The following is a 23,067-nucleotide window of genomic DNA, read 5'->3' as shown; positions in this document are numbered from 1 at the left end:
GGTTTGTTTCTTAAAATGACTTGTCCAGCATGATTATCACAATGACTATGACAACAAGCCTTCTGGATTGAAAATTTTGAAAAGTTGTTGAATAGTTGATCCAAAATTTAAACATGGCTGAAATTTTACTCACCCTCAGACCATCTAAAGATGTAGATATAGTGTTTTTTTTTATTGGAAATAGTTTGAAGAAATGTAGCATTACATCAGTCTGCAATGGGTCCTCTGCAGTGAATAGGAGCTGTCAAAATAGAAGTCCAAACAGCTGATAAAAGCATAACAATAATCCACAAGTAATCCATACCATGCCACTCCAGTCCATCAAGTAATGCCTTGTGTTGCAAAAAGATGTGTGTTACATTTTAATCTTTTAAAGAATAAATTCAATTTAAATACATTTTTTAAACTTGGAGTTCTACACCATGGATGGCCTGAGGGTAAACTGTCAGCAAACCTTCTATTTCTAGTCAACTATTCCTTTTAAATACTACAAAAGTGTAAATTTATAAAGTATTTCTGTGTGCAGTTTCAATAATGAACTGCATAAAGCATTGTTTGGGAAACACAATTATATTACCTTTTAAAGTAATAACTAGATAATCATGTGTCATCTGATCATTGTTAAGCTGCAATATCCCTACATTTAATTAAGGACTTTTGTGTTCTGTTTTCATGCGGCTACGTGTTTGGTCGTAATTCCTTCTACGATTTCCTCGTTCACCCAAGTGAGTTCTCTCATGTTTCTTAAGAGGCCCAGCAAATTTGAAGCTCTTCCCACAATGAGAGCACTGCCACGGCCGCTCGCCCGTGTGGCTGAGCATGTGGTTCTTCAAATGAGAAGAGTGCTTGTACGTCTTCCCGCATCTTTCACAGGTGAATGGCCTCTCGCCTGTGTGTACGCGCTCGTGTCTCTTCATGTTCCCAATCTGAGAGAATGCTTTTCCACAGATTTTGCAGCGGAATGGACGCTCTCCGGTGTGTATGCGCAGATGGCACCTCAGCATCTCGGGTCCCGCAAACGTCTTGTTACAAAGCGTGCATGGGATCTTGATCCGCGGTCTCTCGTGGTTGCGCTGGTGCTTTTTCAAGTCGAACATGTAGACGAAGGACTTACCGCAGATGGAGCACAGATACTGGCGCTCACCTGCATGATAACCTTTGTGTCTTCGAAGGAGGCTGGCATAGATGAAGCTCTTCCCACATTGGTTACACTGATATGAGCGATCCATGGAATGGTAGCGGACATGAATGGACAGCTTAAATGCTGTCGGGAAACTCTTGTCACAGTGAGGACACTGGTGCAGGTTCTCTGAGGTGTGGCATTCGCGGTGAATCTTCAAGTATGAGCCTTGAGAGAAGCTTTTGCCACAGATGGTGCACTTGTATGGTTTTTCACCTGTGTGCACACGAATGTGCTTGATGAGGTCGGCTTTTTTGCGAAACGTCTTGACACACTGTATGCATTTGAAAGGTCTGGCAAGCGAGTGCGTTTTGATGTGATTCGTCAAGAAGCTGAGGCACCTGAAGCTTTTGCCACAGTCTGAACACTGGAATGGCCGCTCACCCGTGTGAGTGCGCATGTGATTCCTCAGCAGACATTCGAACCGAAACTCTTTGTGACACTCGGGACAGCTGTGTCTTTTCTCGTCCTGCATTGTCTGGGACTCAGAAGGAGTGGCCGCTGCCTTCTTGGAAATTGCAGCTCGAGGTGGACTGCTCTTTCTGTGTATGATAGACTTCACGGACGGTGGTCTTTCTATGACAGGAACATAGATGGTCTCCTCCCTCACAATCTCAACAGGAGTTGGAGGCAAAACTGGTAAAGAGATGCCTTTTCCAGTTAATTCTGAGATCCATTGCTCTAAACTGACTTGCCTCACACCAGACGCTTCAACCATCTCTGATTGCTCTAGAAACTGCAATTGAGTCGCCTCCTCTCCCTCGTTCTCAAACTCTGAAACCACCACAGTGGAGCCGTCCGCCGTCAGGTAGATCTGCTGGACTTCACAGACACCTTGGTCTTTCTCCTCACAAAGTACTTCTTCTTCTTGTAAGCCCTCCTCTGCTTCTTCAGTGGCAGCTCTTACCGTGAACTCCTCGCTATCCACTAAAGGCTCATCCTCTTCTGTGTAACTCTGAGAAGGGCTCATTATGGCGATGGCCGCGTGATCAGATTCTGATTGGTTCTCTGTGCTTTCTGATTCTATGATAATTGTCTCTTGTGCAATGGAGGTGGGGGGCAAAGTTTCCTCATTTTCAACGGTAATGGTAGGCGAGACGGTTTCTTGTGCAATTGGATGAGGCAAACAAACTACTTCAGCTGTAGAAGGAATGGACACTGTCACCAAGAGAGAAAAAAAACTTTAGAAAAACACAAAATCAAGATATATATATATATATATATATATATATATATAAAATTTACATTATAGACAACAAGCTAATAAAAATGACAAATACACAACTAAATTTACCTAAATTCTGAAATTTAAAATACAATCATCAAGTTTATTTTCATACTAATGTGTGGTTTTTTATTATTAGGGTTTTTTTTTTTTTTTTTGATTGTTTCATATTAAATATAAATTAAATTTCTCACTGTGTTTTAGTTATTCAACATATGCAAACAATCAACGGTTCAGTAGTAACAGTAAAGCTCACCTTCGCTGATAACTCTTTGAGATTGCTCATTGCTTCTTGCATGATGTCTTTTCGTTTTGAAATGCTGGAGAACATCCTTAATCTCAACTGGATCTGAGAGAGGCTGCACAATCTCCTCCATCATCGAGAGACCACCGCAAAGCCGTGATGCTGTCTGAGAAAGTCAACGTGAAATGTCAAATTTAGATTTTCATTTTAAAATGTTTGATTTATAAATCTTTTTTTGAAGACACACTTCTTTGAGGTTGGGCACCGGCAGCAGATCTTCTACTCGAGACAGGAACTCCCATGCAAGGCTCTGTAATACTGCATCATATCCAGATCCGTATTCTACAGGAAAGACATGCTGAAAACAAAGAGAACAGGGGTCAAACTTTTATGACAAATTTTAATGCTTGCTATGTTCATTTACCTCACAGAAATGTGAAGAGGAAAGATGCACTAAAAGACAAGTAAGAGGTGAACAATTCTAACCTGTATGAAATTCTCTTTCTTTTCTGGGTCTTCTAAAAGGTTGTGCACCATTCTGATAAATTTGTTATTAATGATCTCACTTTCCACATCCTTACACTGGAACAAATGAAAGACAAACAAAAACAAAAGACATTGATATCTTGAAATTATGTATAAGATTAGTACAATTGCAAACACAACATTAATTACTTTAAGTGTGAGATTTCGAAGAGAATCCAGATGTGCTTGAATGATCCATAGATCTGGCATTTTATCTTTTAGACAAAGCTCCAATATCACCTAAAAGAAAAAAAATGCCATATTACTTGTCTCAGACTGTGCAGTATTTTAAAAAACTGTAAATATTTAATTATGACTACCTTTTTCCGCAGGTGAAAGATCAGTTTATTAACCAGACTTCGACTCATGATGTCTGGCACAGTCTCCGTTACCAGCACCACAAATTGCTCCAGCTTCCCATACTGTGTCACAATACGACGCTGAACCACCTGCCATAGAAATGCTGACATCAGCCGAAGAGGTGGCACAACCAGACGCAGTGCAGAGAGAGGGAGAGCTTGGGGGGGAGATAAAGACAGTGCAGAGTATATCAGTGTATAATATCAAAAGATATTCACAATTCTGGTAGTTATAATGAGTTTAATAAATCTGAAGTTATTATGATGATTTGAAAATTAAATTCTTGCTTTGAAGAATTTAATGCATTTACATAAATATAATACATGATTGGTATAAACAACACATGAAGAAATCGAGCTTACAGTTGAGTTGTGCCTACTTTGTAAAACAGGTGCAATACAACATCCATATGGCTCAAATAATATATCGTAGATTAAGCTTTACATGCTGAGAACTTTAACTAAATGCTCTTAAATATTAATCAATATTGTTTTAATCAATGCTTTTAAGTAATGATGTGAAAAAAACTTGAATTTCAGTAGATTATAAATGCATTGTCTTTATTTATAATGGACACTTTTTTAGAAATATTCTTAAACTACATAACAGTTCGAAAGTTGTTAAGTTAAAGAACAAAATAGGATTTTTTTTACCAGCCCCCTCTTTTAAAAAAAAATAATATAGCCAAATGTGTTCTGAGTTGTGTGGTGTATGTGTGTAAGTAACTTTAATAGGATTGGTTGTGCTAGCTTCACTCTCTTAGCATTTAGCTCACAAGCTAAATAAAACTCACCCGCCTCGCGGCTCTCTACGTTAAGGGTTTCCATATATTAAGGTTAGAATAAATCGATTTTTGTCTCTTAATCAAACTCTGCACGCTTTGTGACACAGAATTGAACCATAATAGCAGTTAAACGCACTGGCGAACGACTATCGTGAAGTTGACCGAAGCAACGAACAACAACGCTCAACTGGGATACCGGAAGTAGCCGGAAGCAGGTCTTCATTCCGCGCTTTTTAAGATGTTTGAACGTGCACGACACCGCATCAGGTCTGGCGGAGAACGAGTGCGCTGTCACCGGTTGTAAAGAAATGTACCAATTTATATCTTTGTAAGTGATTAAAGTGAGCATAGCTATATGTAAAGCCCAGCTTTGTACAATCAAACAGTGCAACAGCAAATACACATTAGTAGAAAGCAGAAGACATGTGAGTACACATTTCCGATTTACTGATAAAATAACTGACATAATTTCATTTTTTTCTTCACTTTTCACATAGCCCATCACCATCATTTACTGACATTATTTTCTGAGAAGCACCTCTCTTCATAAACACATTAATTAGAGGAGGAGACAATAAAAGGTTTCATGGAAGGAGGGAATGATGTGATGGAGACAAATGGTGCTTCTGAAAAGACGGGTCACATTTCCCAAGCTTTTTTAAATGTCTGCTAGGGGAGATACTGCTCTTTTCATAGGTTATATAAATATGGATCTTCACTATTAAGGGAGTACTAATTGTTACCTCTAAGTGTGTGTGTGTGTGTGTGTGTGTTTTGCAAAAGACAGAATTTGGCGATAGTGTTACAATGTAATCCAAATTATTATTTTGGGACATTTTATTATGGGTGGAAAGTTTGTGTGATTTGCGCTGCAAGTTGTCAAGGAGGTTAGAGAACCTTTTAGTCATCTTACCTGAGTATAGAGGCCTAACATTGTTTTTTGCTGTTTTACATGATTTGGATCAACTGGGGTACATGGACCACAGCGAGAGAAAAAGTGAAGGTATGTCAAACATCATTCTTTCTTTTCATGTGCTTAAATATACATTATGCCTGCATATTTCATACATTTAAAAAAAAAAAAAAAAATTATGTATTAAAATATTTTAAACCTAATAGTAAGGGAAAAGCAGCCATATATGTCAGCATAAATATAAACTCTTTCAGTATTGTTTTATATGTTTTAATATCATGAATGTGAATGTGCCAAAATCTAAGCAAATTCAGTCCCATTCAAAGACCTATAAAATCTGTCCTTGATTATGCATCAACACACAAAACATAAATGAGTAATTGTAAAAATCTATAATATTTAATCTAAAAAAGAATCAATAACAGTGTTGTAAAGACATTAGATTATTAAAGGCCTATAAAGCCCACATATCGACCAGAACAGAGACTTTTGACCCTGAACCAGTAGATCCTGCACCAGTAGAGGGGGATCAGGGCTGTGTGGGTTAACAGCATCATAGCCATATAATCACCCACCCCCTTTCATATCGTCAGAGATGCAGTGTAGTCAGACGGCCATTGCAGCAGCATCAAGAGAGTGTAGGAAATGTCGCAAATGAACATCGGACAGAAGGTGGAGAATCTGCAAGCGAAGATAAGCGCGCCCAGGCGTTCATCCAGCGGCGATTTATGGGGAAAAGAGAATTTGAATAGGCCCTTTTGGGTTGATGACTGGCCATAAAACACAGGCGGGAGAGATGAGAAAGGACGAAACAAAGGGAGGAGTAAAAGAGAGAGAGTAAAATGGTGGTAGATAAAGCACAAGACGGGGCCATGAGCTCTGCACCACCTTACGACTCACTACCAGCTCGGCCAAGCCCCTGCCGTGCAAAAGAGTGGGAAAGAGAGCTGCACGGTGCTCAAAGACTGTCGTCCCCACTTCGACCGGCTCTACCTTCTGTTTCCCGGCGTCCTTCAGCGCTCCCTGGATATCTGCTCTCACCCTCCCGAGAGTACGCTGACCAACAGCAACGTCTTTCGTTATCGCTGTGCTCAGAGACCTCGCTGGCGCCTCCTGTGCCTGCAGTGGGCGCTGCTCCACCGTGCTGCCGGGCGGTGGGAGTCATGCCCTTGTTGCGCCTTGCGCTCCTGATTTTCAGCTTCCTTTTTTGGGCAGCAGGTCTTGCGATCTTCACCTTAGGGGTCTGGGCACAGGCTTCGCTGTCCGACTACATGCTACTCTCTGCGAACCGCTACCCAAATGCACCCATCATCTTGTTAGGCACAGGTGCTACTGTGACTGCTTGGGGCTTTTTGGGATGCTTGGGAGTGGCTGCCAACCTTCCCTACCTACTGCGGGCATACAGCTTCTTCCAGTTGGCCACACTCATGGGTGGACTAGCGGCGGGTCTCTCTGGGCTCTTTTACAGGGAGGATATTGCTGAAGGTTTCCGTAGTGGCCTTAAGAAAGCGGTGTTAGACTACGGAGAAGATGAGGGCCGTGCAGATGCACTTGACAGCCTGCAGAGAGCGCTTGAATGCTGTGGCGCTGAGGGTTGGCGCGATTGGCTCATGTCCGATTGGGCTCTTCAAGATATTGTTTACTCAACAAGAGGTTTGGGGAATGATTCTTCTGTGTCATTGCCAGACAGTTGCTGTATAAAACGAAAAGGCTGTCGCAATAGGCCGTTGCCAGAGAGTGTATTCGAGAACATCGAGCTTGCAGGGATTCATTCACATGGTTGTTTTCGCAAAGTCTTCAGCTTGGTAAATGACAACGTCTTTCATATTGCAGCAACAGTCCTAGGCCTTGCTTTCACCCAGGTGGCAGGTATAGCCCTTGCATGTCTGCTTGCCAATCGTCTTTCGCCCAGACTGAGAAGACAAGCCCGTTGAAATAAAAATGCATCATGACTTTGCCTCATTTAGGCTTTCATGTACTTGCTGCAGATCTTCAAGTTGAGATTAGTATTTATGGAAGACCAGCAAACATTTTTTGGAAAAATGCAACAATTGCAAATGCTAGTGTGTCATAAACATTAGATTAAATGTTTAAGTTAAAAAAATATCATCTTATATATAATACTTTCTTATATATATATATAATACTATTGCATGCCTCTGAATGACTTGTTTTTGTCCAGTAGTCCCTGTAGCTTTCAATACTGCCTGAAATGTTATGTGTAAAAGATTAGAAATTGTCTATGTGTTTTTCATTTGTATTCTGTAAATTGTTTTTCTATTAATGACCCACTAGATCAGTGGTTCCCAACCGTTGTGCCGCGGCACTAAGGGGTGACGTGAGATCTTTTGAGGGTGCCGCCAAAATTTCAACAAAATTTTTTTATTAAGGCAGAATCAGTGTAAACAGTATTCTCATATCATCTAGGACTAGGTATAAGGTGTTGTTGCATGCAAACTCTCGAAATGAAACAAATAAATAAATAATAATAAAAAAGCTATGGAGATTTTAAATATCTATTTCCTTATAAGGGTGCCGGGAACTTTTGAAAGGCTTTCCAAGGGTGCCTCAAACAAGAAAAGGTTGGGAACCACTGCACTAGATGTTACACTGATTGTGGTGTGCATTTGCTTTTGAACGCTTTACCAGCAGGTAATTGTAATTGTACATTGATATAAATATTGCAGTGCTGTTGTGAAACTACTTATCACATCTAATAAATTTTTTTTGTTTGTGTAATATATATGACTTGTTTTTCTTTGTTTATTGGGATCTGATTCCTCATTGTTTATATATTGGGATCTAATTTCCAGTCATAAAGGGACTGTACTTAGATGAATGGAGCCAGGTTGAATATGAGTTTGAAAAGCAGACAATCTTAAAGGTTAAAACGTGAATTGAAATATATATTTTTTATTTTCTCATATAAAATATGTGTTTAAAAACGACATTCTATCAGCTATTATCTTTTTAGACAATCCACTTTGAAAACCCCTATGCTCTATCTGGGAGTTTGAAGCGTTTTATTGAGCTTTTTTTAAAATGGATAGACACTTGATTTATATTTTGGCTCCCGAAAGGTAGCTGACCAAACCTCAATCTGCGATTTCAAACAAGCTTATTTATTAGTCTGTATTTTTTTATGGCAACCCTGCTGCGATTACAAGCCAGTGATGAATCATTGGGATCTCTTTAATGGCCTGCCAGGGAGCGGATTAAAATTTATCTCCGTTTCAACCTGCAAACAACTCTGATTAGATTCCTCCGACCCCTGTACAATTTATTACTGCAGGTGGTGCATGGCAATAAGAGAAGAAAATAGATAGATAGATAGATAGATAGATAGATAGATAGATAGATAGATAGATAGATGTGTACTCAGTGTTGAGTCATTAATCCCTTTAAGGATTATGTTATTCTTGAGCAGAGCGGCAAACGGATCACAGTGCACGTGCAAGACAGAATGGCCCAAAGTGTCACACCACTGCAAAGACTGAAGTTTAACAATGTTGCATTGAAAAAACTCCCTCTAGATTCGTCACTAGAACCGGGCTCACGGATCGTGGCAGGAGCGTGTTTTTCCCGTGTCCAGCCACAGCCGCTGCTCAACCCAGCTTTCGTCGCCATATCCGAGCCGGCTCTCGCTTTACTGGGACTGAGTGTGGACGATGTTTTACCTGACCCACACGGGGCGGAATATCTGAGCGGCTCTCGGATGATTCCGGGCTCCGAGCCCGCTGCTCACTGCTACTGTGGACACCAGTTTGGCCAGTTCGCCGGGCAGCTGGGTGACGGTGCTGTGTGTTATTTGGGGGAGGTGGAGGCCGGTGCTGAGCAAAGTTCTGACCCGACCAAGAGAACCCCTTGTGGCCGGTGGGAAATTCAGGTTAAAGGCGCTGGGCTGACACCTTATTCTCGGTACTATTACATTGGTTAACTGCATTGTTGTTGTTGTTTCAGTACTGAGTATACGAGTTAATTACTTACTAGTTAGGGTTAGAAAATGTGAATGAATGGTTTTTCAAAAATAAGAAGTGTATTAGGCCTATAAAATATATATATATATATATATATATATATATATATATATATATATATATATATATATATATATATATTATATATTATTATTTTATTTTTATCAACATACAACACATTAGTCATGTTGTTTTTTTTTCTCTGAGTAATTCTTATGAACATGACTAATGTGTTGTACGTGGATTTTAAAATCTTAACAATAGCTAGATTGTGGTCTAACTCAAGTTGATCTTTCTTTCACTATGAATAATGAGCCTAAAACCACTCTTAACTCATAAAAATGGATGTATTCACCTACACTGAAATCTGTTGAACACAAAAGAAGATCATTTTAAGAATGTAACCAAACAGTTGTTTGTGCTGCAATAAAAAATAAATATTCATACAGATTTGGAACTGCTTGAGGGTGAGCAAATAATGATTTTAATTTTTATCGGAATTTAAAGTTTTTGAGTGAGTTATCCCATTATCCACATACAGATATACACACAGTTGTCAAACAGAAGGAAAATATTATAATTTAAAAAAACCACATACTGAACAACAATGGTAAAAAATTTGCATGTTCTTTGTTTTTTAAAAAACTGAAGCTTCAGTATCTGTGTACTGTAGGCTGTCTGATGGGCGTAAAGTGCTCCGCTCCAGCATTCGAGAGTTCCTGTGCAGTGAGGCCATGTTTGCACTGGGAATTCCCACAACACGAGCAGGATCACTGGTGACCTCTGATCTTTATGTCCAGAGGGATACGTTCTACAGTGGCAATCCCAGACCAGAGAGGTGCTCAGTGGTTCTCAGAATAGCACCCACCTTTATCAGGTTAAGCATTTCTATTTATATTTACCCTCAGACACACATAGAAATACATTTCTCACATTACTTTTTTATAATTCCAAGCTGTAAAAATTAAAATCCTGAAGTTTGCTAAACAAAAAAAAAATTCATGGTCTGTTGCTCTCTTAAAACTAGGCTTTAGAGTTAAGGCTCATCAGCAAATTTGTTGTTTGTTGCAGGCCCATGCTGAGATGTAATAGATCTCTCATGAGGCTTTTTTTTTTTTTTTTTTTTTTTTAGCTGTAACTCATGTCCAAGCTTGTCTGAGTCGGAATACCTAAATACTGCCATCCACTGGTCAAATATAGCTATAAAAACAATTAAGGGCTAAATGGTGAAATCTACTGAAATTGGTTACACTTTACAATAGTAAGTGCATTCACTAATGTTAACAAACACAACTGCACTGTATATTTCTAATCAGATTTGGCTCGTTTGAGATCTTTCACCCTGTGGACGACTTCACTGGAAGACATGGCCCGAGTGTTGGACGACCTGACATCCGAGCACAGCTTCTGGATTATGTCATTGAAACATTCTACCCTGAGACACAAATAAGATATTTAGACCGCCTAGAGAGGAATGCTTCCTTCTTCAGAGAGGTTTTAACAATAATGAATATTTTAAAAAGCTTCAATTTGTGTGTACACTTAAAATATATGTACACTTGAACATTTGAAATAAGAGGTTTTACAGCAGTAACTAGAAAAATAGTTTTGGTACCTCATTGAACATTTCAGTGAATAGTTCTTAAAAGAACCTTTTTATATTAGTGTGAAAAACCTTTTAATAATCAGAGAAACCCTTCTCCACTATAAAGAACCTTTGTGCATTGAAATTGATATCCAAAGATTTTTCATGGAATCATAAATGCCAATAAAGGACTGTTTTTGATGTGTGTTGATATTAGTGTATTTTGTGGATCTGCAAGGTGACCGTGAGGACCGCCAAACTGGTTGCCCTGTGGCAAAGTGTGGGATTTTGTCATGGAGTTCTCAACACAGACAACATGAGCATCTTGGGCCTCACTATAGACTACGGCCCATTTGGCTTCATGGACAGGTTTTTTTTAGCTGTATAAAAACTGTGCGTTAAATTGTTTAACTTTAACTAACTGCTTGTATATTAGCGTATTCTAAAATGGATTGTTGTCAATTGCAGGTTTGACCCTGAGTTCGTGAGCAATGCCTCTGATAAGAAACAGCGTTACTCTTATGAAGCTCAGCCATATATATGCCGCTGGAACTTGGCACGTTTGGCAGAAGCTCTTGGCTCGGAGCTCCAGTCATCCAAAGCAGGGGCCATGTTAGATGAGTTCATGACCATTTATCAGGACTTCTACATGTACAACATGAGGAAGAAGCTGGGTCTTCTGAGACAACAAGAAGCAGAGGATGTAGAACTGGTGGCGGATTTATTAAAGACCATGCACATCACAGGTATAGTGAAAGGGAGGAAATATTTTTACATTTGCACTGAATAGAAATGGAAAGTTGAATGGAAGTTGATGCAGATTGCTCAGAAACAAATTACTTGTCTAGTATTTTCATTCTGTTCCATTATTAGGTGCCGACTTCACAAACACATTTCGTCTGCTGAGTGCTGTGTCCTGTCCTATAGGTGAACAGAAAGACAGCACAGACTCAGTAGTGGAACTGATCATGGAACAGTGTGCCTCGCTGGAGGAACTAAAGGTGGCCAACAATCATACAATGTAGCCCGGGTGAGGGTATCTGCACCCTCTCAGGGGCTAATTTTTTTTATACTAATACATTTTATGTATTTTTCAACAGTTTATGCGTATCAACAAATATGCAGTTGTTTTTTGTGCATTGTTAGAATATCTCGTTTTGAGCAAAAGTAACCAACATTTCATTTTCTTGTGCTCTGCATTCTTCTGTTAATGTGATGCTGTCAGCACGTTGCAAGAAAGGCAAGGCAAGAGAATTGGTACGTTGTACGTTGAATTAATTTGCATCGATTTGTCTGTAGTGACATTTAAAACAGAGCTGAAAAAGTGAGCTTTAAACAGGTACTGAGAGGTTGTAAGAGCGTAAAAATATGTATGCACAATTACTTGCCATGGATACTCACATAATTTGCTCAGTTTTTTAGGTGTTTTTCTCTAATTCTTTGTATGCCGTAGTATTCCTTTTTTATTATGTTCTATCTTTTTTTAGGACTGTTAGGACCAGTTCAGTGATTAAAATATTCTAATAGTTTTTGTTAATACTTTCAACTAGTTTTTCTTTTTCACACTTTCTTTTTTGGTTCTTCACATGTTAAAAGTTCTTTTTGGAAGCATTGTTTTGGAGGTTTGCCTACTACTTATTTAATACTTAATAACATAAGATACTTAAGATACTTAATAACTCTCATTAATAACTTCTCATTTTCATTTATTCCTCTGTGTTCTTGCTTAGTGAGTTGGAGATGATTCTGTCCATGGCTGACACAAATCCAGGTATGTTTAACATGGTAGCTAATCAGCCAGAGGTTGCCAAACAACTGGAGAAGATTGGCAGGCTGAAGGAGCTTTTCACGATCAATGAGGCGGAGCTAAAAGTCAAGCAGATAGATCACTGGCAAAGATGGGTCAAACTATACAGGTATAAATAAATAATATTAACGAATAACAAGTTTTAATTATGTATTATAAAATTATTTAGAATAAAAGAAAAGAAAATATTTTTAAATGATCTTGAATTGAAAAGCCAAATATGTTAATGATGATATTTTTGGTCACCACACTAGGAGACGTCTGGCCCGTGAATGTGACGCAGCAAGTGACCCTGCAGAGGTAGAGAAAGAGCGGGTCGAAACTATGAACTCCACTAATCCTGCCATTGTGCTGCGGAATTACATTGCCCAGAATGCAATTGAAGCTGCTGAAAAGGGGGATTTTTCAGAGGTCAGAGCTCTTGATTTAAGTGCAAAGATTAAAACATTGACTTTTTTTGTTTTTTGGTTTAATCATCTAAAAAAAACACCTTTTTAGGTTCAACAGCTGCTTAAGGTTTTAGAGAACCCTTATTTGTTCAGTCGAGATCTGGAGCATCAAGTATGGTCAGCAGGAATTGGTTCAGACCAAGCTGATGGCAACAGCATTAAGAGACAAGAAGTTAAGGAGAACACAAAAAGAAAAGCAGCAACTGATACGCACCAGATACCATACAACAGTAAACCTCCATCATGGGCTAGAACGATCTGTGTCACATGATCATCCTAAAGCCTCCCAAACATCACAGCCCAGTCCAAAACAGAAAGCTTAAGCAACACACAGCACTCCATATCAGATAAAGCGGAAATGTCTAGATGTTAATAGGTATAATAAACAAGGCATAATTTCTGTTCAATTAAAAATATGTTTTATTACTATGAAATTGAGAAACAGATTAAATTATTCATATTTTAATTAACCTTTAGTTATTTTTGCAATATCTGATTAATGAAGACTCTGATGTTCAGCTTAGCAGGCCTGTCTGAGTTTGAATAACAAGGAGTGTCTTGTGCATCATATAACCACATATCTTTAATTATTACCCATCAATTTTAATAGATATTTCAAAACGTAATAGCTTAAACAAAGTATTATGTAGAAATATGACAAAATGTCCAAGACTTTTTTTCTGCAAACATTAAAAATGGTTTTCTTGTTTCTATTTTTTAAATCTTGGTAAACACTATAAAAGTAGTCTATAAAAGTCTTCTGAAAACTTCCATAATAAATTTAGTGAGTGGCATATTTAATTAAAAAGAGATATATGAAATGCAAATACACTTAGCCACAAATAAGTAAATCATTTCTGTGGATTTTGTTTCTACTTACAATATTTGAAATAAATGTTCACTTAATGTCATGTTTTTTGCCTCCACAATTTTATTTCATGTGATTATGAACAAATAGTTAAATTTTTGAAGCATAAATTTCATCTGAATTTTATGATAGTAACAGTATAGAACCTCCTGTCCATATAAATCTATGTATAGTTCTAATATAATGAGCTGAACATGATTTCACATATATTTGGATTGAAAAGGAAACTACGGCCGAATGCTGTTCATTGACTTCAGTTCAGCATTTAACACCATCATCCCTCAGCAGCTTATAGAGAAGCTCTGAACACCTCTCTCTGTAACTGGATCCTGGACTTTCTGACACGCAGACCTCAATCAGTCCGGATCGGGAACAGCATCTCCAGCACCACCACACTGAACACTGGAGATCCTCAGGGCTGTGTGCTCAGTCCACTGCTGTTCACTTTGCTGACTCACGACTGTGCAGCGATGCACAGCTCCAATCACATAATCAGATTCGCTGATGACACGACCGTGGTGGGTCTCATCAGCAAGAACGACGAGTCAGCATACAGCGATGATATGCAGCAGTTTTCAACATGGTGTAGAGCCAACAATCTATCTCTGAATGTCGACAAGACCAAGGAGATGATTGTTGACTTCAAGCGAGCAAAGAGTGACCATCCTCCGCTGTCTATTGCGGATCCAGGGTGGAGACTGTCAGGAGCACCAAATTCCTTGGTGTTCATCTGGTGGATAACTTCACCTGGTCACTCAACACCAGCTCCATCACCAAGAAAACCCAGCAGTGCCTCTACTTCCTGAGGAGGCTGAGGAAAGCTCATCTCCCTCCACCCATCCTGACTATGTTTTATAGAGGGACCATTGAGAGCGTCCTGTGCAGCTGCATCACTGCCTGGTTTGGGAATTGCAGTGAATCGGATCACAAGACCCTTCAGAGGATAGTGAGGACAGCTTAAAAGATCACTGGCGTCTCTCTGCCCTCACAGACATCTACACCACACACTGCATCCACAAAGCGCACAATATAACACATGACCCTTCACACACACTATTCAGAGGACATCCGTTTACAAGTACTTTGAATTATTCATCCAGCAAAGTAAGTTGTTTTAAAACCCTTCAATTATTCAAATGTTATTTGAATAATATTCAAAGCTGATTAGTGTGAGCTATGGATTTCACACTGGATATGCCTCAGTAATATTGAAGGCAAATAGGCTACACGGTTAAAAAAAAGTAAAAAAAAATCTGCAACTGTGCTTATTTTACAACAGTCACTTTTTTATTTAAATACTGAAATACAGTTTAAATTGCTAATTGTTATTGTAAAGAGAGATGCATAGACTCGCAGCCATGTTTCCGCTCTAGCCGTTTTTGCTGAGGAAAAATCTTACTCTTTGTTTGAAATACCTTTCTGGGATAAAAAACAAAAGGTTATTAGCAGGTAATACATTAATCTCTTCATAAGCAACACAACAGACACCACAATAATAGCTGAACTCTTTTGAATAGAATGCAATTTTGAGGTCTCAGTGGTCATAAGTTAAATACAAATTTGATAATTAAATCAGACCTTAATTATCATAAAGACTATAATGATAAGAATGAAAAAAAATGGCCTTTCTATGTAAATTGTTGGTAAAAGGACAGACAAAAGTGCTATACTTGTTATACTAAGACCTGGGACCATGAGGGATTAGTGGTCAAATTTAAGACTGAATGCAAAGTTACTTACTTAGTAAAGCAAATCTAAGATATTTAAGATCCCATTTGAATGGTATTTAAAGCAGCACAAGGCATGAGAAACACTCTTCATTTCAGACATGCCAGTTGCATTTACAATGACTAACCTATATGTTAAATTTCAAAGGAATATGTGTATTATGTTTGCTTCAGGAATGCAGTGATGTCCTTAAATGCATTTGCTTTTCAATGTCATGCTCATATGTGAGACACAATTGACTTCACAATCTTGGATGTAATAAAAAGGTGTTTTGACAGTGGGAGGAACCAATGCCAGACAGATATAACAAACCTCAACCTTGACCTAACATGGAGAAGGAGGCAGCCTCAATATTTAAATATGCTTCATTCTAATTATGTTCTTTAACAAGAGTGGACCCGCAAATTTAGGGACAGAAAAACAAAAGCAGGAGTGAACATTGCAGGTGCTTTTTAAAATTTCAGTTTTTAGTGCATATAGATTTTAATACATAATAGAATCTATTTTTGTACTTCTTACTGCTTCCAACTTTAATGTTTTCTTTTTTAGATTTGTGGAAGTGGAAATTGTTTGTAATTTCCCAGACAAATCCCGTGGTGTTCATATATTTAGTGTCAAGCAACAATGCTCTGCTCCATGTGTCTCATTCTCTTTCTGAGTAAGTAGCACTACTAACACAATACAGCATATTTTTAAAGAAAATGCCAGTGTTTTTAATTCTTTATATTTTTTCTGTAACATGAAATTCTAGGCAATACCATTTCAGGTTCATCCGAATCAGTCATACTGACGTATGGTAATAACTCTTGTTCTGGAAGATTGGAGGTTTTCTATAACAATCAGTGGGGAACAGTGTGTGATAATGGCTGGAATCTGTCAGATGCAAAGGTGGTTTGTAGAGAGATGGGCTGCGGGGATGCTTTTGAGGCAAAGAGTGGTGCTTTTTTTGGACAAGGTGGGGCAAACATATTTTTGAGCGAAATTAACTGTGTTGGAACTGAGTCTACGTTGAGCAGTTGCAGCTCTAAGAAACCGGGACAGTTTAACTGTGACCATTCAAAGGATGCTGGAGTCATCTGTCGCTGTAAGTTGCTGGTATTTCATTTAATATATATTTTCATTTGATGTTGCTGTATGAGTGCAATAATGATTCTTTCTGATTCTGCTCTATGTGGACATTAGCCCTTGTCAGATTGGTGAATGGCAGTCACTTCTGTTCTGGACGAGTAGAGGTTCTCAATGATGATCAGTGGGGAACAGTGTGCGATAGCGGCTGGGATTATTCAGATGCTGCAGTGATATGTAAAGAAATGGGCTGTGGGAATGTTTTTGACCTAAGGATCAGTGGGTTTTTTGGGCAGGGATCAGGACCGGTATGGCTAAGTGATGTACAATGTTCTAACACCGAATCAACTCTGAGACAATGTAATTTACAGGGATGGGCAAAAAACTCATGCGGACATGAGAAGGATGTTGCAGTCGCCTGTCAACGTGAGTATAAAAACTTTTACACACAACATTAAGGGTGCATGTTGATTACCACAGAACTAATTATTTTAACTCCTTTGTTCATGGCACATCAAGCATACATTTTTGTTGCTTATATTTCAAGCACTTGTATGAATTATTCAGTTTAATAAATAAATAAGTAATGGCAATTTAAATGGCACTTAATTCCAGTGGATATAATTTGGTTAATTTACATCAAGCCACAAATGCTGTGCATAGTAATATTGTTGTAAAAAAATAACCCAGAATATTTATTGAGTCACAAGTCTCTTATTTTATAAAACTGTAAAACTGCATACAATATAATCCACTAACAACAGCTCTCATTACATTGTTATTCAGGCAGAATTATGTTAGAAAATGGCTTCAGTGCTTGTTCTGGAAGAGTGGAAATTTTCTATAATCGCAGTGGATACAATGAGTGGGGAACAGTATGTGATAATAATTGGGATCTAACAGACGCTGCAGTGGTGTGTAGGGAGATGGGATGTGGAAATGCTATAGCAGCAAAGAGCGCTGCTTTTTTCGGAGCCGGTGGGGGTATAATATGGTTGGATAATGTCAACTGCATTGGAAATGAGCTCACCCTCGCAGCCTGTCAGTCCAACAGATTAGAATCTAACAATGTCCATTACAAGGATGTTGGAGTAATCTGTCAATGTAAGTTGGTCTATATAAGAATACTAAAAGAATATTGTAAATGAATATTAGTTAACCCAAAAATTAAAAACTTTGTTATCATTTAACTCTAGGCTACCAAGACAACACATTGAATTTGTAGGGGAAGAACTAGAATAAAGATTCTGTATGTTTTAACAGCTCTTTTTTTTATGTTTCATCTGTCCGGCCATTAGCTCTTGTTAAACTTGTGAATGGCTCTAACTCTTGTTCTGGACGAGTTGAAGTTTTTTTTGATGACCGGTGGGGAACAGTATGTGATAATGGCTGGGATCCATCAGACGCTGCAGTAGTGTGTAAAGAACTTGGCTGTGGGGATGCTATACAAGCAAAGAGTGGTGCTTATTTTGGACAAGGATCTGGACCTGTATGGCTAAGTAATGTACAGTGTGGCAGTTCCTCTACTCTAAGAAACTGCAATTCCCTGGGATGGGGACAGAGCGACTGTGGACATGAGAAGGATGCTGGAGTCACCTGTCAACGTGAGTACAAAATCTTGCACACAAAATCAACATAATTAACTGTATATTGTTCACTTGTAACACACATGTTTTTGTGGCCATTAGTTAACATCAGATTGGTGAATGGCATCACCTCTTGTTCTGGACGAGTGGAGGTTTTTCTTTACAGTCAGTGGTTAACAGTGTTTGATGATGGCTGGGGTCTAACAGATGCTGCAGTTGGGTGTAGACAAATGGGATGTGGAGATGCTATAGAGGCAAAAGGTGGTGCATACTTTGGACAAGGTGTCGGACAAATATTTGGTATAAACTGTTTTGGAAATGAGACCATGCTTATTGATTGTGAATTACTTAAAACGGAAATTAATGACCATTCAAGGGATGCCGGAGTCATCTGTGACCGTGAGTGCAATCCACTGATTTTCTACACTCTCTCTTTCATTTTTTTTTGCATTACATCACTTACTCAACAATGGTTTCTCTGCAGTGAATTGCCTTCAGAATTAAAGGCTAAACAGTTTCTAAAACATTACATAATCCACAAGTAACTCACACCACTGTCCATCAATTAACATCTAATGGAATGCATGTTTGTAAAAAAGCTAATAAACAACAAATCTGTCATTAAACTGTTGCATCTGGCAAGATGTGACTCCAGAACCCATAATATCACTTCCTTGATTGAAAAAGTCCATCCTCTCTTAAAATGCACCAACAATTTGTTTAGAACTGTTTTCACTTGCAAATGCTGCATGGTTTGTGCATATTTCTCTTCTGATATAGAGACATTTTTTGTACAAAAGAATGCAATACAATGTCAAAAACATGCAGCTTTTTGTTTATCAAGATGTAAATTGATGGACTGGTGTGGTGTGGATTACTTGTGGATTATTGTGATGTTTTATCAGCTGTTTGGACTCTCATTCTGATGGCACCCATTCACTGCAGCATATCCACTGGCGAGCAAGTGATATCTAAATTGGTTCTGACAAAGAACCTGTTACACCTCGGGTGGTCTGAGGGTAAGTGATGTTTAGGAAAGTCTAATGTGTTTATTTTACTTTGATTTATGTGGCTGTTAGCTTCTCTCAGGCTCATCAATGGACATAACTCTTGTTCTGGACGAGTGGAGGTTCTTTATAATGGAACATGGGGAACAGTGTGTGATAATAACTGGGATCTAACAGACGCTGCAGTGGTGTGTAGAGAGATGGGCTGTGGAGATGTGATCGAGGCCAAGAGCGCTGCTTATTTCGGTCAGGGATCAGGACCTGTATGGATTAGTGATTTACAATGTTCTAACACTGATTCAAGACTAAGAGAGTGTGAATCAAGTGGATGGGGAAGAGTCAGCTGTGGACATGACAAAGATGCAGGAGTCATCTGTAAGGGTGAGAGCAAACCTTTAATATGATGTAGTAAATATATACTGAAATGTTTGTATATGTGCTTTATGGTGAACTTTTCTTATTCCGTGTGTGTGATAGATAACGTTAGGCTGGTCAACAGCACCAACCCCTGTTCTGGACGAGTTGAAGTTTTTCGTGCCGGTCAGTGGGGAACAGTGTGTGATGATGCCTGGGATGCATTAGATGCAGCAGTGGTTTGTACACAACTGGGCTGTGGGAACGTTTTAGAAGTAAAGAGTGCTGCCTACTTTGGAAAGGGCACAGGAACAGTTTGGATGAATAATGTAAACTGTTTTGGGAGTGAGCCTGCATTGATGAGCTGTTCACATAATGCAACTCCAAACAGATGTGGCCATGAGAACGATGCTGGAGTCATTTGTGGATGTAAGTGCCGATGTTTTCATTTTAGTAAGTGAGGTAATGCAGCAATGTGTTTTATTCATGGAGACACTGATTTTAGTACCAGAAAATACCCAAAATGTCCATGAAATTTCATACTCAAATATACTGGTATAACAAACTTTTTTGACATATAGGATTTAAAAGGAATGGTCTTGATAACCTATAGCTATACTGGTGCATTTGAGCAAGAAATCTAACTTTGTCATATCTACTCAGCTGTTAAATTCATGTTGAGGGTGGAAGTGAAGGCTAACCTTCAAGTCAACCCAAATTCAGCTGGAATCTTAAATAAACTTTCAGAGGAGGTGAGAGCAGTAAAAAGAGTGACATTGAGCTGTATCTTTTTACTACTTTTTGCTGTCATCTACTGGCTAATCAGTTAGTGTGCTGTTTTTACATTCATTTGAATCTCATAGATTAGGAAGAGGCTGCATATTAATGAGACTTTCTCACTGAGAACTCAGGACGATGGAAAAATCTTTCATAAGAGAACAGGAGCTGCACCATAACAAATTGGTAAAATTTCTATTTTATCTTTAAAAAACTAAAGATTTTTTCTTTAATTTAATATTTTCCACAATAAAAATATGCAATGCTGTTGTTCCTCAGGTCATTTCTGGAAAAAGGAGGAGAAAACAAGCAAACACTAGGGCATTGAGTGCTACATTTTGAGTGAAATTAATAATTATCTTGCATATATTTCCACATACAATAATATTTTATGTATCCATGTAGTTGATGATGAAGTATCATTGTGTCACATTCTAACTTGCTAAATATAAATGTAATATATATTGTAAAATATAACTTGATATAGCCAATATTGTATATATAAACTTGTCTGAGGCTAAATAAATGAATATATAATAGCAATATGTTTAATGGTAATTTCAATGAACGCAAATCCATTTGCTTAATTTATATAATTGCATAATAAACATGAATAATGTGTGATTAAACAATTATGTTTCTGGATGTTGTAGTCTTTCTGGTCCCAATTATCTTGTTTTACAGAAAAAAACCCTTATACTTGAAAATAATGTAGATATGGTGCATGCTATTTTACCATATTTAGATAATTACTTAGTTAAAAAAAAAAAAAAAAAACATCCATGACATAAATGCATCTGGTGAGTCAGAAAAGTTTTGTAAACCATTTGCAATGGGTAATGAACTGAGACAGACACGTGCATTGTATTTAGCAGAAAAAAACGTCCTATCCCAGTTCAAAAACATAGTAAAGTGTCAACAGTGAATAATTACAGCCAAATTTTAATTTAAGATCTGGAATGTCTTAGAACGCATAGAAACTGAAGTCTTATTATGGTACTTTTGTGGTCATAAAGAATCCAGGATTGCTTGTGAAAGGTAAATATTCAAAATATTTACAGTTTGCATCCTGCTAATGGGGCCTGTCAAAGTAATTAGGCAGGAAAAGCTCATTTGAACTACCAAACTAAATTGGAAAAATAAACAGCATGTTATTTGCTTGCAAGAGCAAAAGTTTGGACAACTTTTTGGGAATACTAAACAGTGTGGTCTGTTCCAAACAATAACAATGACCTTAAATTGGTGCCCCTTAAAACCCAGCTTTATGAATGAAAATAACAAGTTAAGAATGATCAAATCTCAGAGACAGAGGCTATAACTATTGTGATCAATCCCTTATAGTTTCTTTTATGACTAAATGTTTTTATGTCATGCCTTGCATGGCTCATGCTTTCTTCAGTTTGCTGACTTTTACACCTGTTGTATATGTGCTGAAAAAAATTACTCTTTTAAATTACTTTTTAACTCTTTAAAATTACTAAAAAAGTGTGTTTGTCAGAGTCATCTGTAGGGTGGAGTCAGGTGCTGGAGGATGTACCTCTAGAGAAATGTACTAAAAATCTCCAACTTACATACTTATATTTCATATTCAGAAAGAAGACAGCCGCATCCATGGGACACTTCAAAAGGTTTAACCCCTTAGTCATATTTGTAACTATTTATCTTTAATGTACTATTACTATTTGTCTACTAAATTGTTAAAAGTAAATGTGTATTCATTTGTTCCATTTATTGCTTCTAAGGTATGATTCATTCTAAATACAATTTCATGCATAAAATAGAATTGTATTGATTTGTATTATCCTTATAGGCTATGTAGGCAAAATGTAAACATATAGAGGTAATAAGTAAATTTTGACACTTTTGACAGGCTTTTTAATGTCAAACAGTGGTCCATTTTTTATTTATATTCATGAATTTATAAAGGAAGTGTAAAATAGCAATTTTTGGGAACGTCTTACCTAAGCCTTTATGTATTTTAATTTCATAATCTTAATTGTTCATAATGTATGTCATGTGTTATATCTTTTCATAAACAATTTTAACCAAAGTTAAAGTCATCTGTTTTAATACAATGACTTTCTAAAGGTGTAATGTAAGTATTATTATAAATGATCAATTTGATTTTTATTTATTATAGTTTTTGAAATTAGATAAAAATCATACAATACATTTCAAATCATGTTTAATGCATTAAAAATGTTTCATTTCTTCTGCATCTCTTTCAGTGTTATTTTTCCTAGTTTCCTTGCAGAGCTGCTCTGTACAACATGGCTCATTTTTTTTCAAAGTGAGAGCTTATCTTAATTTTATTGAACAAATGCAGCATGTTATACTTGTGATTCTTAAAGGTTTTTTTCTCCCGTGCAGTTCTGGGAAACTCCACTCCAGGCGAATCCTCTCCAGTCAGGCTAGTTGACGGCAGCAGCTCCTGTTCAGGAAGAGTGCAGGTTTTCCGTCATGAAATATGGGGAACAGTGTGTTACGATGGCTGGGATTTGTTAGACGCCAATGTCGTGTGTAGGGAATTGGGATGTGGGGAAGCGAAAGAGGTAAAGTTAGCCGATTATTTTGGGGAAAGTCCAGAACAAATATTGTTGACTAAGGTGAAATGTTTTGGGAATGAGTCGTCG

General features: G+C 37.9%; 5 protein-coding genes across 9 annotated transcripts; 4 read left to right on the top strand and 1 right to left on the bottom strand.

Annotated features, from left to right (window-relative positions):
• Nucleotides 1-156: 156 nt before the first annotated feature.
• Nucleotides 157-4,510, bottom strand: si:dkey-14d8.1 (zinc finger protein 135). Of its 3 annotated transcripts, none has more exons than XM_043236885.1 (7): nucleotides 4,328-4,510; nucleotides 3,495-3,691; nucleotides 3,325-3,414; nucleotides 3,136-3,231; nucleotides 2,897-3,007; nucleotides 2,662-2,815; nucleotides 157-2,338 (listed from the first exon to the last, which is right to left on the bottom strand). In XM_043236885.1, the coding sequence occupies exons 1-7, from the start codon at nucleotides 4,359-4,361 to the stop codon at nucleotides 648-650; spliced, it is 2,373 nt and encodes a 790-aa protein (XP_043092820.1). In that variant the 5' UTR covers nucleotides 4,362-4,510; the 3' UTR covers nucleotides 157-647. The 3 variants fall into 3 exon arrangements, with proteins under 3 accessions (XP_043092820.1, XP_043092822.1, XP_043092823.1); XM_043236887.1 differs by having other exon boundaries at nucleotides 157-2,320; XM_043236888.1 differs by lacking the exon at nucleotides 4,328-4,510 and adding an exon at nucleotides 3,897-4,307.
• A 98-nt stretch (nucleotides 4,511-4,608) lies between these two features.
• selenoo2 (selenoprotein O2) lies at nucleotides 4,609-15,015 on the top strand. 2 transcript variants are annotated; one of them, XM_043236890.1, is made up of 12 exons: nucleotides 4,609-4,743; nucleotides 5,305-5,321; nucleotides 8,765-9,149; nucleotides 9,882-10,085; nucleotides 10,525-10,702; nucleotides 11,032-11,162; nucleotides 11,262-11,539; nucleotides 11,667-11,794; nucleotides 12,019-12,050; nucleotides 12,524-12,709; nucleotides 12,855-13,011; nucleotides 13,099-15,015. In XM_043236890.1, exons 3-12 carry the CDS (start codon nucleotides 8,947-8,949, stop codon nucleotides 13,327-13,329), a joined length of 1,728 nt encoding a protein of 575 aa, XP_043092825.1. In that variant the 5' UTR covers nucleotides 4,609-4,743; nucleotides 5,305-5,321; nucleotides 8,765-8,946; the 3' UTR covers nucleotides 13,330-15,015. The 2 variants fall into 2 exon arrangements, with proteins under 2 accessions (XP_043092825.1, XP_043092824.1); XM_043236889.1 differs by lacking the exons at nucleotides 4,609-4,743; nucleotides 5,305-5,321 and having other exon boundaries at nucleotides 8,695-9,149.
• On the top strand, nucleotides 5,586-7,624 carry LOC122342781 (tetraspanin-7-like). The gene has a single exon (XM_043236891.1). The coding sequence runs from the start codon at nucleotides 6,074-6,076 to the stop codon at nucleotides 7,163-7,165; it is 1,092 nt and encodes a 363-aa protein (XP_043092826.1). The 5' UTR covers nucleotides 5,586-6,073; the 3' UTR covers nucleotides 7,166-7,624.
• Nucleotides 15,016-15,929: 914 nt separating the features above from the next.
• Nucleotides 15,930-17,910, top strand: LOC122342889 (deleted in malignant brain tumors 1 protein-like). Its single transcript, XM_043237040.1, has 5 exons — nucleotides 15,930-16,090; nucleotides 16,195-16,303; nucleotides 16,397-16,729; nucleotides 16,828-17,136; nucleotides 17,497-17,910. The coding sequence occupies exons 2-5, from the start codon at nucleotides 16,270-16,272 to the stop codon at nucleotides 17,856-17,858; spliced, it is 1,038 nt and encodes a 345-aa protein (XP_043092975.1). The 5' UTR covers nucleotides 15,930-16,090; nucleotides 16,195-16,269; the 3' UTR covers nucleotides 17,859-17,910.
• An 83-nt stretch (nucleotides 17,911-17,993) lies between these two features.
• LOC122342888 (deleted in malignant brain tumors 1 protein-like) lies at nucleotides 17,994-21,020 on the top strand. 2 transcript variants are annotated; one of them, XM_043237039.1, is made up of 7 exons: nucleotides 17,994-18,314; nucleotides 18,399-18,695; nucleotides 19,376-19,684; nucleotides 19,781-20,086; nucleotides 20,321-20,409; nucleotides 20,521-20,620; nucleotides 20,714-21,020. In XM_043237039.1, the coding sequence occupies exons 2-6, from the start codon at nucleotides 18,527-18,529 to the stop codon at nucleotides 20,611-20,613; spliced, it is 966 nt and encodes a 321-aa protein (XP_043092974.1). In that variant the 5' UTR covers nucleotides 17,994-18,314; nucleotides 18,399-18,526; the 3' UTR covers nucleotides 20,614-20,620; nucleotides 20,714-21,020. The 2 variants fall into 2 exon arrangements, with proteins under 2 accessions (XP_043092974.1, XP_043092972.1); XM_043237037.1 differs by having other exon boundaries at nucleotides 17,994-18,695.
• Nucleotides 21,021-23,067: the final 2,047 nt, after the last annotated feature.

The sequence above is a fragment of the Puntigrus tetrazona genome, chromosome 4, assembly GCF_018831695.1.
Source record: "Puntigrus tetrazona isolate hp1 chromosome 4, ASM1883169v1, whole genome shotgun sequence".
Taxonomy (NCBI): domain Eukaryota; kingdom Metazoa; phylum Chordata; class Actinopteri; order Cypriniformes; family Cyprinidae; genus Puntigrus; species Puntigrus tetrazona.
This window is presented reverse-complemented; position numbering and strand designations above follow the sequence as displayed.